Source organism: Tubulanus polymorphus, chromosome 1, assembly GCF_964204645.1.
Source record: "Tubulanus polymorphus chromosome 1, tnTubPoly1.2, whole genome shotgun sequence".
NCBI lineage: Eukaryota > Metazoa > Nemertea > Palaeonemertea > Tubulaniformes > Tubulanidae > Tubulanus > Tubulanus polymorphus.
Window position 1 is genome coordinate 1,915,278 of NC_134025.1, and position 17,853 is coordinate 1,933,130.

At 37.3% G+C, this 17,853-nt stretch overlaps 1 protein-coding gene across 4 annotated transcripts; it reads right to left on the reverse strand.

The window, feature by feature from the left end:
• Window positions 1-1,936: 1,936 nt before the first annotated feature.
• Window positions 1,937-12,490, reverse strand: LOC141902774 (thioredoxin domain-containing protein 6-like). 4 transcript variants are annotated; one of them, XM_074790669.1, is made up of 25 exons: window positions 12,388-12,490; window positions 11,719-11,840; window positions 11,535-11,638; window positions 11,385-11,456; window positions 10,884-11,000; window positions 10,477-10,558; window positions 9,463-9,539; window positions 9,095-9,187; window positions 8,492-8,721; window positions 8,136-8,251; window positions 7,501-7,645; window positions 7,312-7,419; window positions 6,970-7,118; window positions 6,757-6,901; window positions 6,567-6,674; window positions 6,374-6,492; window positions 5,535-5,585; window positions 5,100-5,219; window positions 3,652-3,699; window positions 3,504-3,548; window positions 3,269-3,316; window positions 3,132-3,194; window positions 2,511-2,735; window positions 2,318-2,374; window positions 1,937-2,236 (listed from the first exon to the last, which is right to left on the reverse strand). In XM_074790669.1, the coding sequence occupies exons 2-25, from the start codon at window positions 11,807-11,809 to the stop codon at window positions 2,160-2,162; spliced, it is 2,490 nt and encodes an 829-aa protein (XP_074646770.1). In that variant the 5' UTR covers window positions 11,810-11,840; window positions 12,388-12,490; the 3' UTR covers window positions 1,937-2,159. The 4 variants fall into 4 exon arrangements, with proteins under 4 accessions (XP_074646770.1, XP_074646761.1, XP_074646778.1 ...); XM_074790660.1 differs by having other exon boundaries at window positions 6,362-6,492; XM_074790677.1 differs by lacking the exons at window positions 3,504-3,548; window positions 3,652-3,699 and having other exon boundaries at window positions 6,362-6,492.
• Window positions 12,491-17,853: the final 5,363 nt, after the last annotated feature.

Sequence of the window (17,853 nt, forward strand, 5' to 3'; positions counted from 1 at the left end):
TTGCGAGCTCAGACTCAGTTTCACACACGGACGGACTGACCATGCAAATCGGGAGATACACTACCCCGGGGTCCTTGGGGAAGAGCTAATTTTCTTTCTTTTCTAGCTGTAGATTGAAAGCGACCAACGAGTCGTTCCGGGCAGTTGGCCTTCATTTGGCATTAATCAATCCCGTTGATAAGATGTCAAAGTGTACCAAAAATCTAGATTCTAACTTGATTCATTAATTCGATTGGTATTGTTCGGGATAATAAAAAAATATATATTTATATATATACTACACCATGTGCTTCATTTTCCCACGCGTTCTTTTAGTGAAAAATTGCCTTAGATAAGATGGTCCTCGGCCCTTGAATTAACTTATAGTCGTGCGAGTCTCCGGCGGCAATATCAGTCCTCTTTATTTGGGATAATTTCACATTTAATACTGCTCTTAGCTCCGAGGATTGAAGAACGTCATTTTGCACATTTTCTTCGCAATGGGGTCAATGACGTTAATAGCCGCCGAGCTGTTTCCATTGGATACGGGAATTATGATACATCTCAACATAGCGATGAATGATATTGCAATTCATTTTTAGACCAAGACTGGAATACTTCCAAACCGTGTACTTCAAATAGATTTTGTGGAAAAAACGCCACCATTGTATAAAAGCGAGCTGAGGACTTATTTTGATTTGATCGAGTACAAACCAGTCAGTTCATTCATAACTATTACAGATCTCTCGACCCAGTAACAGCACGATCAATACTTTCCTAGAACGAACATGTTTGAAGCAGTTCTATGAATGAACGAAAAGCCTGCTGTTTACAAGACAATTTCTGATATCGGAGCTACCTTCATCAGTCCGACAAATGCTCTCTCTTTCTCTCTCGTATAGTCAAATTGATATCACGAAACTGGTAATGAGACGAAAAATAAATAGGTTTACGGAGGGAAAAGTGTTGAAGTAGATTCTCCCGCGCGGAAACTACTGATGCTGTGCTGACGTCATTACTTTATCTAGGGTCGCAATAAGCCTGGGAATGACGTAGCATTTACGTAAATGGCGGGGTAATCATTGTTATGGAGTGGCAGGGATTAGATACAGGCCTAGGAAATGTCCTTTCCACCACGTTTATTAGAATAGGGCATTTAGTACTGATATCGTGGGTTTGATTAGTGTTAGCTTGTTGAATCCTTCATTCCCAGGGTTTCAGAAGGCGATGCGAGACTGACTAAGCGGGTTATAATTCAATAGTCCCGGCGTCCCAGTAAAATGTCACCGGTGGTTTTAGTTTTCCAATGTGAAGGTTTCTTATTATCCTAGAATTTTTGTCATCGGAGTTGATAATTTTTCAGTTGTATGACTGGGTTTTCAACGAAATATGCCGCAGCGGATCGGCTGATGTCACGTCCGGACACAAACAACCCTAGCTCGACACGCGGCCCGTCGCGGGAGCGCTGTTTTCCGGTACCCGCTGTCCTAGGCGATTATACTCTTCATTTTATAATCTTACTCACACTCGCAGGGAGTCGCGGATCTATTGCGAGTGTCCCTTTTTCCATACGGGGCAAATCGAGTAGGACCAGCCCGGGCGCGGCGCCGGATTGATATCAAAGAAAGAATAAAAACACTCAAAATCATAAACGAACGAATATTCATAACCATTTCCTTAGGATATATAGGAAAAGAGAAACAATTAATGACAAAAACAAAATAATTTATAGGAAAAAGTATTACGCCATAGGGATCGAGAACTCTCTGATCTACCGGGGCACGTGGGTGAGAAGGACTGCTCCGCCGTTGTTACACGGCCAAACTTCATGTACGTCCTCGCTTACCAGGCGCGGGTAGTTATGCTCCGCTAAATCGCGGGTAATTCAGGCCGTGATCCCGTACCATCCACCGGGCAAGAGAGAATAAAATAAGATTTAATAGAAAAAAATTGCGCATAATAAAAAATCGTTTATTCATAAAATATCAAATAAAGAGAACATTTTTCATAGACTTTATATAAATAAATACCATCTGTACAAGAATCACAAAAAAAACAAAATCAATGAAAAATGGACGGAAACAACAACTTGATCGTTCTATTACAGTGTCCTGATGATAAAAGAGTCCAAGTCTCTCTTATAGTCCGTGAAACATTTATTCCTTGAAATAAAATTACAACTATTCAGTCTTCGGTTCCTCGGCTTTCTTATCAGCTTCATCATCCTTTTTCTCTTCTGCATCTGCTGGTTTTTGGCCTGGAAAAATATTAATTTAATTCATATCATTCACGTTTATATTCTAGACAATTAGTTCAGCATTTTAAAATAAATGAGTACCTTGTTCAGCAGTTTCATCCCCAGCAGCGTCTACTATTTCCTGTTGCTGTTCTTCAGCTTCAATTAAACACAGAAATTGATAGATTAAGATGAATTTTCTCGAACATTCTTAACTTATCTAAACTATGAAAGAAACTATAGGAGTTTAAACAGTGAAGAGTTAAATATGTTAATCGTGAAATTCTTCCGATACCTTTCTCCTCAGTTTTATCTTCTGATGTTTGGTCATCAGTTGCTGAAGGCGCATCAGCGGCTTCTGCAGTTTGCGCAGAATCTTCAGCTGATTCAGTTTGTTGTTCACCAGCTTCAGCAGTTGCCTCAGTGGTCTCTGTTCCATCCCCGGCAGTCTCTGCTGCACCCTCACCGGTTTCAGCTTCAGCTCCACTTTCACTGGCCTCTGCTTCACCCTCAGTGACCTCTAGAAATGATTACCATTTAGATGAACTAGAGAACTAAATATCGTTATCTGCACAGGAGAATAAACTAAGCTAGAGACTAAGAAAACAGTATAGAAAACAATTTCTATATTCTGAGTCTAATAAACTGGTTCTACAATGATCTAAAACAGTCAACATCTAGAGAGGTTAGGTTGAAAAAATTGATACCTTGTTTCACATTTCTGCTGAGCTTGGCTAACTGCCTAGTATCTACCTCGTGAAAATGCATCACTTTTCTAAATCATGATCAAACTAACCATACTGACCCGGCAGAGATAGAAATATGAACTAATTACAAATTTCATTGCAGTTTATAAAATGACCCAGCTGATTAGGAAAAACAAGGTATCATTTTATTTTGGCCTTATCATCATTACCTTGTTGTTCCTCTTCTTGTTTCTGTTCAGTCTCGTCTGTTGCTTCTTGTTCATCGGGTTTTGCTGAAAAGTATACACACAATGTACATCAATTATCGGTTAAGTCGACACATAAAAGACGTAGATTCTACACAAACCTGATGATTCTGATACTGGTGACGGTGGCTTTGTACCTTTTTCATCTTCTAAAAAGACAATGGAAAATTGCATTTATGATAAATTAACATCAGTATGTAACATAAACTATCTACATGCAAGCGTATGATAGATAATGAACACCAGGTAAAGCAATAGATAAATAATGATTAGCATTTCAGCTCCTAAAAAACAAACAAGCTCATGAATAGAATTATGACAACACTTTGTTCTAACCTTTAACTGATTTTGAAGAGTTAGATCTAGATTTTGAATCTTTACCTTTAATTGATAAAGAAGATGATGTTATTATAATCTGACCGCAGTAAATGCATGAATATTATTTTCAAGTTTGATTTACTGGAATTCGCATGCATTTTTATACCTCGTGATTTTGTACTGCTTTTAGATGATCTAGATGATGAACGAGAACCTGCAAGAACAGGGCATTCTAAATAACCGGTTTATTTGCAGTAAACATATGTAATACGTAATATACACAATCGGTTTGTAATCAGAGGGATTGTGCAAATGATTGCTATTATTCCTGATAATTCTAATAATGATTTGTGAGACACAACAATGAGTAATAAAAAACAAACAGTGAAAACACAAAACATTATTGCATCCTTGAACTTTCATACACAATGGTCTGGATCCTTTGAAAAGAAGCAGTAAATGTCCTCGACAATGTAAAACATTTTAAATGCCATTAAAGGTCAGTACAGGTACAATACAAGCTGGAGTAAAACATGAATCCACCGACACATCAAATAACATTGCAGAAAGATGAGATACATCCAGGAACTGAGAACAACATGAAACAGTAAACACAAGCTACACATGTATTAGCCTATAAAAATTGTGTATCGAACCTGGCTTTGTTTGGGCGTTAGACGACACTTTAGAATGGATGCTTGTTTCTGAGTGAACAGATTTTATACTTTTATCGGAACTAGCGGAACCAATTCTGACAGGTGGTGACTCCGTTTTAGAGCCGATAGACGTTGCATCAGACTTGTCTGATCCGGTTTCTGGAACCAAAAAAAAATCATCAGATTGACATACAACAGGGACAAATGATCATTAAACGTAATGACGGGTAGTTAGTATAAACATTCACTGTGCAATTACTAATAATGCTACAGTTTGTGCCAGCACATCCATATGAAACAGTAAAATAGGGCAAAAATATTAACAAGTAGTAGGAAGATTAGTCGATAATAATGTCAATCATCATCTCACCTGAAAACAAATATATACCATACATTCATAAATAAATACATGCAAAAAACATCGAGGGTTGATCTAAACCTAACATTAGACCTCATTGAATTTAAAAGAAATTGCCTTCATTTTCAACCGATTCTGCCCCAGAAATGTCTTCTTCATCTTCTAAATCATCATCAGCTTCATCATAATCTACGAGTCAAATATGAAACATTATAATCAGTAATCAGATCTAATGTTTATCGTTTGAAATATCTGGAAATGAAAAATCCACTTTTATCATTGCCTTCTTCATAATCGTCTGAGTAAAGTCCTTCATCAATGACATTTTCATCTTCATTATCATCCCTATCACAACCATCATCATCAATATCATCATTGGGAAAACTTTCATTTTCTTCAAGTATTGCTGTATTTTCTTCGACTTGTTCTGTATTCGAGTCATCATTAGATTCGTCTATTACGGGTTCATTATCTACACCAGCAGGTCGTGATTCTTGAAACAAATCTATGACAAGAACATCGTTTTATTCTGACTCTAAATCTTGGCGTTTCGGAAAAATCTTCATCGAATAACTGGAGGAAATATTTCCGAACACAAACCTTTTTGTTCCGTTTGTTCTTCTGTTTGTTCTTCTTGCGTAGTTTCATCAGTAGCGGCCGCTTCTGCTTCAGTTTGCTCTTCCTCTTTTTGTGGCTCTTCTTCGGCGTCTTCGTCTATTTCTAGAAATAGAAGTTGCGATATAAGTTGTAAAAATCTAAATCTCAACACCAGGAGCCAATGTAAGGAATACTTTGCAGATTTTGTGACAGATAAAGGGCAATTTTAATCATTGAAAATATCATAAGCCTTTGAAGATTAAGAAACTTAATCCTTATCCCATCAATAAAGCAAGAGATGTTGATAACATTCTCTATAATAAAAGCACTAGCAAGTTAGGAGTTGATTCAGAAAAGGGTTGCGCAAGGCTCACAAGACCCCATAGGGTTATCTGTGTCTGAGAAAAGTGAAACTCAGAGAGCCGGATATATAGTCACCTTGTTCTCCTTCATCTTCTTCTGTTTCTGCTGCTTCTTCTTTCGTTTCTTCTGTGAACAAGAAAAACTTACTTCAAAAACTAATATAGAAAAACGTTTTGATCCATATAATAAAATTTCTACACGTTCAAATATACAAGATGCAAGGCTTACTTACAGTTTTGGTATGGAAATTATAGAGATACATTCAGTAAAATATAGAACATTGAATTCATAAATATGTGATGTGCAAAGAACAAAATATGATATAAAGAATGAAAAGAAAACATGCAAATAGAAAAAGACTTGACATTATCAATAATTTGATGGCTGAATCACAAGAGGAGTTGATGATTTGTTCGATATATCACAATAGAGTTGATAAAGTCAAGATGAATTCGGAAGGCAGCAAGAGGCAGTTACAGCTGATAAGTTAGGCTTACTGAATTCCCCAGCGACGCGATAGCTTTTTGTTCACACTTCACAAGATTTACTTAGATAATACCTTTTGACTGGTAGCCTTTGTATAATACGCAACCAATTGGTGCCAGTACACGGTGTATGAAATTTTAATAAACTAAATGAAAGTTGTCAATTCAAGCGATTAGCGTGATTTACATATTTAAGTAAAGATGGATAATAACACGTCTACTTTATCAATATAATTGGAACATAATTGACTACATATATAATGTACAGTATTTATGTTTTAAATTTTAATGTTCACTAAAGGGGATTTCTAGACTTATATAAGTGGATTGGGGGAACTACAGTCTCCTTAAAAAAGAAACAGCGTAACTTACTGCGATAGGATAGAGAAAGCGTAACACAAGAACGAATTAAAATACCTTTCACAGTACCGTCATCATTGAATTCCACATCTCCGAATATCAAGTGAATATTCTTTTTCGCGTGTTCGGGATTTGAACTGCCGTGTACGGCATTTTCTTTGATCGATGAACCAAACTGAGCTCTTAAACTGTTAAACACATACAAATTTAAAATCGATAGTAAAACAATTCAGTATTCGATACGTCTGTTAAACGCTGTTACCTTTCCGGTGCTTTTTCTTTAGCTTCTTCCGGATCGGTCGGACCGATTATCGAACGCCAGCCTTCGACCACATTTTCACCCGATAACACCATGAATAACGTTGTACCGCTAATAAAAACAATCAAGATCGTCTCATTCATCATATGTTACGATTAACAAAATAAAATCACTCAAAATAAGCCTCGTGTACCTGCACATGTGGTCAGTGAGATCTTCGAAATATTCTTTTTCTTTTATATCCCCATAAAACTGTTCAGCAATGTCTTTAGTGAGTTCAGTTTCTTTCTTAGCCGCGACTCTAAATCCGGCTTCTTTTATTCTAGAGATGATCTCATCTGAAACAAGTTTAAATCGTCAGTTGATTCTTCGATCTTCAAACTCAACTGTTCGTTAACAATTTTACCTTTAGTTTGATAACCATCTGGTTTGACTACTGCCACGGTTTGTTGCATTGGGAAGAAATAATCTAATTCTATTTTAGCGGCTTCCTCGGAATCAGAACCGTGTAACTGATTAATAGGTACATCATCTATTGCAAATTGAGCCCTTAAACTGAAAATATTGAAAAACATTTTTTACAGTAATCGTTAGCTAAGCTAACTAGTGTATATTTCAGTAAAATAGACCGTGGAGAATAGATTTAGATAGAATTAAAATTCACTACGTACACAAATAGGAAATATAAAGATTTTGTTTTCTTTGTAATAGAATTGTATATAGTGGGTTTCATTAATGTATATTTTACCTATCAGGTGCATTCTCTTTAGCTACATCAACTTCTTTAGGTCCTAACATATCTCTCCAAGCCGTGATAGCATCTTCTCGCGCTAAACCTAGAGCCATTAGAGGTCCACTAAAACACACGGAATATCAAATACTAATTATATGAATTGATCTGATGAAAGATTTAGAGCGGTCTCTCTGTAAATCCAACCTTGTCATTCTCGCGACTAATTCTTCAAAGTAAGGCTGTTCTTTATGTTCTTTATAGAACTCTTCAGCTTGTTCTTGCGTTAACTGTATTTCCTTCTGTATAGCAACTTCGAATCCAGCTTCTTGAATCTTTTCCATTATCGAATCTATAAATGTACGATGCGATATTTTCAAATACTTGAAACTGTGAATTCTAGGAGTTCACGTACAGCAAAAGAGTTTCAAGCAACTGATTTCATTCCATCAACAGAAAAGAATAGACATTTTACCAACTTTTAACTCTATACGAACTCTGACCAAAAAAACTAAGTTTTTACTACATGGAAGCCCCAACCTAAATTTTGAATCAAATAGCAAATTAACCAAAACCGTAGCAAAGTTTGTCACAGCCAATCATACCACCATTTAGAGCTGCAATTAGCAGGTACCCGGATACTTTCCCTTTCTTCTTTTTTTTCTCACCTTTTTATTTGGTATGACATCTATGTACATTAATTATTTTCATAATTTTCATCAATACTTGCATATAATGCATTTTAAACGCGGTTTGTAAGTTCATTTTGTAAGTCTTGTACTAATGTATATCATGGAAATAAATTTATTGCTAAAAAAAAAACAGAGCAAGGCTAAAATTACCTTTGTTTTCGCGTAGTGCATCCGGTCGAATGAGAGCAAGTGTCCTTTGTACTTTCGGTTTAGCAGATTTTTTAACGGTTGGCAATGCGAAATTGGGGAAGAAAAATGCAAGTTCTCTGTGATGAAAAAAGAAAGAAAATAAACCAATGCCGGTAGAAAGTGATGAGATTGATTCTTATCTTATTCTATAAATCTATTTTGAGTATGAAATCAAATTTGATCGCCGAGCAATGCCTGAAGAGGGGTGTAGCTCTTGAAAGTGTTTGTGATAATAAATTCATTCACTAATTAGAAAATGAGACTTTCACCGCGTTCGCTTCAATGGAATTTCAAATTTGAATTTTCAAATTTCTTACTTGTTAACGGTATCTTCGGAATCTGCTCCGTGAACCGCATTCACGTAATTATCCGTTCCGAATTTCGCGCGTAAACTATCGGGCGCGGTTTCTTTAGCTTCTTCGACGTTCTTCGGACCGAGAAGATCTCTGAAATCTTGTATCACATTTTCACCCGTTTCTCCTTTTGTTAACACTAATACATGACTCGGTCCGCTTATCATCAATTCAACTACGCTCTCGTAATAATCCTACAAACACGTGAAAATCAGCTCGTAATTTTACATTTTAAATTTAACTAATACAGAGTGGTCATTTTCCTCATTCCTAAGTTTTCTATGTTTTATCACGAAATCCCCCGAACGAATCTGCAGCAGGTCAATGGAGAAATTTCTGGGTTTAAGATTTTACAATCTATTCATCTTTCTTGAATCACGTATTGATAAAAAAATGCTTGGTCAGACAATAGCATGTCCCAAATTCTCTGAGTTTTGCAAGTTAAAATTTGTCCAAATTAATTTGTCAAATTTCCTAAATTCTTTTCTAGATTTTTCTAATTCTCAGATTTTCCAGGTCAGTGACCGCCCTGCATGGAATGTATAAGTGGATCGAGGATAAACCTACCTCTCCTGCCAGGTTAGAATAAAAATCTCGAGCTTCTTCGTCGGTGAGTTGTCGCTCTTCATGAGCTAAAACTTCTATTCCTCGTTCAGCCAACTGAAATATTCAAAAACAATCTATAGTATAAAGTAATAAATCAAAATGATAAAACTAGACGAGAGAAATCCCACAATAACGAAGCCAAGATCGAAAAATTCTATATCAGAATGATTGTATTTGAGGAGCGACAGTTCGGCTAACAAGTGTTAGCCATCATCAGCTGTTAGCCGAAACGTCGCTCCTCAAATATAATCATTCTGATATAGAATTTTTTGATAAAACTAGACTAGTGTTTGCCAACAAGTTGCCCTGTATACTGTAGTATAACATACCTCAGCTAATATATCATCAACTCTACCGGCAGATACAGCATCAGGTTTAATCAGAGCTACTGTCACTTCTTTAGCCACTATAAAACAATCAATTCAACATCATGATCAGTATCTTAGAGAACTATGACTATATTCTTTAACTTCATCCGTGTTTATCAGACCAGCTGTCTCTAATTTTTGTAGTTTTTACCAAAAACTAATTTTGACATCAAAAATAATAGTTAAATCATAAATGAACCAGAAATTGTTCTGATTTTGAGAGTAGTTTCAGGGTTCAATTACTCCTGAACGTAATGTGTTATATACTTTCAGGAGTAATTGAACCCTGAAACTACTCTCAAATATCATATGTTTCTTGTCTATGTTTCTTGGAACATATGTAAAAAGAGCATAAAAAGGAGAGAAAACAATAAACAAATAATCATTGTGATGAAATAAACTCTAAACTAACAATGAGAACGGTTTTGGAGTCTACAACTGACTTACAGTCGTCCTCCTGCTCCTCATCAGCTATTGGAGGAGTGCCAAGATTGACTAGTTCATCACCGAAATGTAGAGCTACACGAAGCATAGTAGAATGATTAGACAAGCAGAAATTGAAATAAGACACAAAATCAGCCATTAACAGAAGAGATCATCTGGTTATTGTAGCAGTCATACTGTTAAATGAAGTGAGTTTGAACAGGGTTCATAACATTCGGTCATTCTGGAATTTGAACAATTGTCACACACAGAAAAATACCTGTGACTACTGTTTGAAAAATACAATAAATGACTGTCCAAAAATTGAAGAAAGAGTTTCAAAAGAATTTCTCAAAATTATGAGTGATATACGGTTATTGGAGTTAAGGGGATTTTAAGGAGTCGTAGTATGAATCCTGTTGAAGCAGAAATTCTTATAGAATCGTGAAGTTTTTAAAGAGTTTCACAGAAAAATGTTGGGTCATAAGTTAAAAGCAAATCATCAATTGAGATCGATTGAATTAATCGGAATGATGAATAATAAATACTAACCAGTTTCCTCATCCTTTTCATTCTCTTCTTCATCTGCTTTTCCTTTCTCTTCATATAAATGTTGTAGAACAGGATCACGAATCTACAATTGTTGGATACAAGTTTGACTCAAAATGATGAAATATCTTCATTTTCTGACAGTTTCAGGATTTTGATTCTTAAGCCATTGTAATTAGTTCTCTAATGAAAGATAGCACCGTCGAACACAATTAAATATTTAGTAACTAATGATACACCGCACTGCGGTGTAGATGCACTATAGCAGTATATTACCTGTTACTCGACACATTGGAATTTTTTGTAATTTTCAAATTATCTCCAGCTTTTTCAGTCTTATTTTGCCTACAATCTTATTTTATCTACCGGTATATACGTGTATACTGAGGAAGATGACTGTAAAGTTATACCTCTTTTCTTTCAGCTTCACCGTCCAGCACTTTGTGTTCGTACGCAAGTTGATCTGTGATCGTTCTCATAAGTAACGGGGAATTTGCACCTCTTATAACGGCTACTAGTGATCCACCCTAAAATATCAGAGATAGAAAACTCAAAACAAAGAGAATCATCAGTGAATTGATGCAGTTGTCAATCTGCCGTCTGTACACCCAGCCCCTCAGACAATCTGCTCTCTGTACACCAGGCCCCTCAGACAATCTGCTGTCTGTATGCCCAGCCCCTCAGACAATCAGCTGTCTGTACGCCCAGCCCCTCAGACAATCAGCTGTCTGTACGCCCAGCCCCTCAGACAATCTGCTGTCTGTACGCCCAGCCCCTCAGACAATCTGCTGTCTGTACACCAGGCCCCTCAGACAATCTGCTGTCTGTACGCCCAGCCCCTCAGACAATCTGCTATCTATCTGCACTCCCGGCATCCAATCAGAGAAGATCGAAGTTACTTTGTTACTTACGGCATAAAAGAGAAAACAAGGTTCACATTTGCCTCTATAATGTTCTAATGCATCTATTGAATCGGCTTTTGCCTGAAATATAAATAACAGATTTATTTCTCAATTCAGAGAAATCAGTTATAAATACTTCAATCAAAATATGAATCATACCACAGCAAATCTCAGCAGATCATCACCGACTTCATTCTTTAATCTCTTGAAGTTTCCGACAATTCCTTTACAAGGACCGGACCATTCTTGATACACATCGATTACTGCAACACAAACCCATACAGTAGTTTATAATCAGAAGAGCTGTTAGTTACACTAAATAAAGAGAAAGCCCTCTTCTTACCGATTAATCCTTCTTTAGTAAGAGTTTCTTCCCATTCTTCTTGTGTTTCAAGTTCTTGTTGAAGAGCTACTTCTTGCTTTTTGCGAGCCATTTCTCTTGATGATGATCACCTCCAGAACTCCCTGAGAATGAAACAAATTAATTAATCCACCACAGATCACTAAGACACTATCATCAGTGTTGTCACTGTCAATATTAGTGTTGTAGCAGCAGGAATCAATTCAAAATCTTCTAAAATTCTGATGATGAACAGTGACCAGACCAGTAGTGCAGTAGTGTCATGAGTGACTTGAGGAGTGACTGAATGAATGAGAAAGTGTGAAGAAGTCTGACTGACTTTTTCGGTAAAAGTGCAGATCCGCACTTCTCGTGATTGACGCAATCTGCTGAATGACAGAATCCAGGCTAAAATCTTTCTAGTGGAGATATCTTAAAATTAACCAATGGCAATGTACCGAATTGCTGATGAAATTTTGAATCTGAAACAATGATATTTAATGTAATTGATTGAACCGTTTACGCGGAGAGGTGCGGATCTGCACTTTTACCACTTTTTCTCTTTTTTTTGGTTCTGTTCTGGATGCACTGACTGACTGACTGATGATAGATTTACAGTTATCTCATGCGATAAATTTAATATTATTCTAAGAGTAGGTAAAAGCTACAAACCGGTGTTACTGTTGGATGATAGACTGTATTTTTATTTTTCTATACTAGAAAAATAGAATTTAGCCTGAAGTAGTATTGGTTACTGTAGTTGCTAAGCAGCGAAGTCACTTTGCCAATACCTAAAGTTTGGTAGCCAGTGTAGGGTTTCTCCAAGTGCGGCCTGCTCCGAGAATCGGATAGCCCCAGGATCACCTTTACAAATTCGTTTCAGCTCTCTTAGAGGCTCAATTTATATCAAACTGAAAGTCGCCTTGATTCGAGTCCGATAACGCGACAGGATTTTTAAAGAATCTCTCAATTTAGTTCTCTTTGCTCGATTGTGCTCCTCTTCGAAAACTCGTGAAAGACGCCGTCTTAAACCTGAGTAGAAATAAACAATATCACAAAAAGCAGAATGTGATATTTATGTTTCTCGTCTGGTCACAACAAAATTCGACGCCAAAACTGCGTTTCAAGATCGAGAAAGAAATTAAATTGTCGAAAAGTTAATATTTATTTCTCAATGAAAATCCCAAAAACCACAATGATAAAATTCAAATAAATTGGATTGCTTTCGAAGTTAATTTATTTACGGTACCATATACAGTAACTCCAACGAAATCAAACGAGATTGAGCTAGCAAAGAATATTAAAAAAAAAACAGTTGATAGAAATATTGGTAATAATCAATCCACCTGTCATAAGGAAATTGGAGTACACAATACCAGTTTTCAACTAACGAGTGAATTTAACAGGTCAAGAAAACAACCTTAGGAAGCTGTGGCACTACGGTACTTAACAAGTTAATTTCAAAGGTTACAATACATCTTTTTCTCACGTAGGCCTACGTACGCAGGAGGGGTGGCTCCGAACGTATGCTTGTACAGGGGGAGGGGAGGGGGTTAAAAAAATCGGAATTTTATGCGTACGTTATTAATGAATGGTTCCTTTTAATGAAATTATCTTCATGACGCAGGGGCTACTCTTCAGTCACCAAGAGGTGTCTGTAAATACTCGCAGAACACTGCCATTATGGACCATTGTGAACTCAGGCAATTACTATCTGCTCTCAAATCTTTGGTACCACTTTTAAGTCGCACCGGACTGGTCAGTAGTCCTTAAAAATCTTAAGATACATTTAAATGATTTCCAATTGCAGAAATTGGTTTCCAAACAAATGTTAAAAAGCATAGCCAGTATGCACAGAACTGTAGGTGCTACTTACACTTCTTGGCGAAGTCATGATTTTTAAGACATCGTTCTTTGAAATCCAAAAACGAAAATATTACGCATAACAACTTTTTATCGCATCTAAAGTCTACGGTTTATTAAAGTCTAAAAATCCACATATTTTCGCACATACAACTTTTTAAAATCCTGGCTACTTAAAACGCTTAGGCTAAACACATTATTTTCACGCCAAGGAAATATAAAATGAAACACTATTTCTAAGATTGATTAATAGAAGACTAAAAGACCATTTCATCCAATCATGGCAGGCTGATATGGAGAACAGGTTTATATGTAATTATCACAAAACATTCAAAGCTATGCTTAACTAAGTATAAAAATTATCTGAACTTAAGTTCACAATGTTGATATTATATCCCAGTTTAGACGTAACTATGAGTCGAAACCAGGCGGTGGACGCGATCATTTAAACAGCGTCACCAACCTAACTTAACTAATCTTTCTGGGAGCAAAAATCAAAATCATGCACCGTAGATTTTATGAGACCGAGAAGGAACTTTCAGTCAGATTACAAAACAGAATGACTCCTTTGTTTACAGATTTGTCGCCACGAAAACAGTTCGCCCAATCAATTAAAAGTATAAGGATGCGATTCTATTGAGATATTCAAATGTAGATAGTTCCTTCCAGGCCACAGAACCCTAATTATCCTTACTTCAATTTCATTAAACAAATCATTACAAGTAGGCTGTAATCTGGTAAATTATGTGAACTAAATTTTGTGACTAGACCAGTTTGTATAAGTGTGATGTGTAAAAATAAATCAGTACTTTTCTATACTTTGAAGTCAACTATTGTCTCTGTTGCTTCTTAGTGTTGTTTATAAGATTCACTAGCTGCTCCTCAGTCAGTGTTTGTAAGATTCGCTAGCTGCTCCTGAGTCAGTGTTTATAAGATCCTTATATATCCTGAGTCAAAGTTACACTATTGTCTCTGCTGCTCCTGAATCAGTGTTTTTAAGTTGCGCTATTGTCCATGCTGCTCCTCGAGTGATGAGCTGTTGAGTGTCCATTACTGCTGCTCCTGAAGTGTTAGTAGAAATCCATCATTTGTTGAAGAAATCCATCGTTGGGCGATAACTTGCTGCTGCTGGCTACACAACTTCTCATCTGGATGTCTGCAGTTTTCATCAGCATCAGTAGTTGTCTACTTCTGGTTGTTGTTTACCAATTGACGATCATTATTTCCAGGATAGAGTTTAGCTGAAATAAGAAACAAAGAACATCCTTTGAGGCAGACGATCCTAACAAGCATTGATGATGATTTACACGTTAATGATTTCTGGTCGGTAGGAACTAGATAGCTAATGTATCTCATGCTGGGCCTTTCCAGATTCAAGTTTAGCTGAAACGAGTAAAAGAACGACATTTCTGTAGTCACACAATCCTTTGATTAATTGAAATTGACATGTGTATCAACTTAACTCTCTTAAAATTGCAGAGCATCCTTTTTTTCATCGTCCTATGGTGTCTCTGTCATCTTCTTAATCATGGTGATGGGCCTGTTCAGATTAAGTTTACCTGAAATAGTAAAAAAAGATATTTCTGTAGTCAGACAATTCTTTGATTAATTGTAATTGACATGTGTATCAACTTAACTTTCTTAAAATTGCCGAGTATCCTTTTTTCCATCGTCCTATGGTGTCTTCGTCATCTGCTTAATCATGGTGATGGGCCTGTTCAGATAAAGTTTACCTGAAATAGTAAAAAAAGACATTTCTGTAGTCAGACAATTCATTGATTAATTGTAATTGACATGTGTATCAACTTAACTTTCTTAAATATGCCGAGAATCCTTTTTTCATCGTCCTAAGGTGTCTCTGTCATCTTCTTAATCATGGTGATTGGCCTGTTCAGATTAAGTTTACCTGAAATAGTAAAAAAAGACATTTCTGAAGTCACACAATTCTTTGATTAATTGTAATTGACATGTGTATCAACTTAACTTTCTCAAGATTGCCGAGTTCAGTATCTTCATGTTGTAGATTCTTTCTTCGTCATCTTTTTTCTTCTACATCGTCGTCTTCTGGGGAGTCCTGAAATGAAAAAAAAAGAACAGAGATGAAAACCTGGTACGGAACAAAACAAATGTCCGAAAGCGTCGGCTCTCCTTCGCCGGTCATGTGCGGAGGATGCCAGAAAAAGAGTCAGCCAGGGATTCGCTGCCCTCTACATGCCCTCACACAGAACGCGAAAAACCAAGACGACAACCGCTTCAAAATCACCATCTAACTACAGGATGTGCTGAGCGACGTCAGTAACTGACAAACCTATCAGATTGCACAACACTAAAATAGCGCAGTACAACCAGATTGACCGAATCGAGATTCAAGATCTCAACTAGCACTCAAAGGCGTGACAAGAGACTTCATCCACTGCCCGAGGTTGTCACAAGGACACAATGAAACTAGCACTCACACGCCGACAAGAGACTTCATCTCTGACCGAGGTTGTCACAAGGACACAATGAAAACTAGCACTCAAACTAGAAATCAAAGGGCGAGACAGTAGAATCATCTCTCAGCCGACTCAGAATACCAGAAACAAAGGGCGTGACAGTAGAATCATCCCTCATCCGAGCGGTCACAAGGACCAATGAATACAAGTGGCGTGACAGTCCAGTATAACCACCCCATTTTAACCCTGGGTAACCCAACAGATATGCCCATCATTGACATCACTCAGCACACTCTGCGGTGAGATGTTGAAGTGAAGCAGTTGTCGTGTTGGTTTTCGTGTTCCATGCGAGGGCATGTAGAGGGCAGCATTTCCTGACCGACTCTTTTTCTGGTATCCTCTGCACGTGACCGGACGGAGAGCCGATGCTTTCGGACATTAGTTTTGTTCCATAGAACGTTGAAAATCGACAGAGAAATCGGCCCTGAAAAATTAAACGGGTTAATCGCTGAAAAATAGAACGGATTAATAAACACAGAACTGCACAGGACAGCACAGAAACGAACAGTATCACGTAAAACATAAAGACGTCGTTCCTCATGAAGGAACCAGCTTGTAGAGCGCAGCGTAATCGCGAAGAAGAACGCCAGGAGGAGAATCCACGTCAGCATAGTGTCTACACGGTGTGAAGAGCCTGAGGTGAATGACTGGCCTAGCGATTCTACTTACTGTCGACCGGTGGCGTATTTCAATATTGACCAATCGGCAGCTGCGCTGTTGTCCCTTACCTTTGAATGGTTTATATTGCAGTTTGTGTAACGTTCCGCGCTGATACACATGCGGGTCGATCGTGACGTCACCCCTGTATACATCCAGTATATAGACCGGGCAGGTACCATTGAAATATAGTGATCTAGACTATAGAAATTTCTCTGAACATTTCGAAGTTACCGCATGATAAAACACTGCACGACGTCACCTCTATACACTCGGCATATGGTAATGGTATGGAATTCCTGTAGGGACATGCCAGTTGCTAGAGTTGCTAAAAAAATCGTGGACAATCAAAAATAAATAGACTTTAGTTGCTAGAGTTTTTTGGTGGATCCTCGCTTGCCACTGACTGTCAGACCGTGACTGAAATTTTTAATTTTGTATTTTGCCCTGAGATTTGATAATGTCTGTTTTGTATGGAAGACCTGAGGGACATGCTTGTATGTTGCAAATTGCCAATTGCACATTTTTTAATCCGCCAGGGCCGGGCGCCAAAGGCACCGTCCTGAAGTGAGCACTGGATTCAAATTTATTTCATCACTCGATTCAAATTTATTATAAATTTTTTAGTGGTTTTTAATGTGTATTTTTTGCACTGAGAAATATTCGAGAGCTACAGTCCAGTATATAGTTGTTGCCCGGTGCAAGGGCTCCTTGGGGGTCTAATTGACGCCCAAAGACCCCAAAACATCAACAATAATGTTTAGAAATTAATAAGAAATTTGAATCGAGTGATGAAATAAATTTGTATCGAGTGATACCGAATTCAGTGCTCACTTCACGACGGTGCCAAAGGCACCTCATGTTTTAATATTTACCATTTACCCAGCGCCAGACTCGGTGCTGCCAGAACCCCATCTAAAAGTACTAGCTTTATTCTTTTTTCAGATACTAGAGCCTACTCCAGACTTGAGTCAATGAACCGAAACCAGTAAAACTGGTATTTTTATAAATATAATTTTAAATCACGCTAAACTACTTCTTAAGATCCAGAGTCAATGAAACCAAAAGAAGTGAACTTCAGGGGTCTAACGATTCGACCTGTCTATTGGCTCCCGCGTGCGCA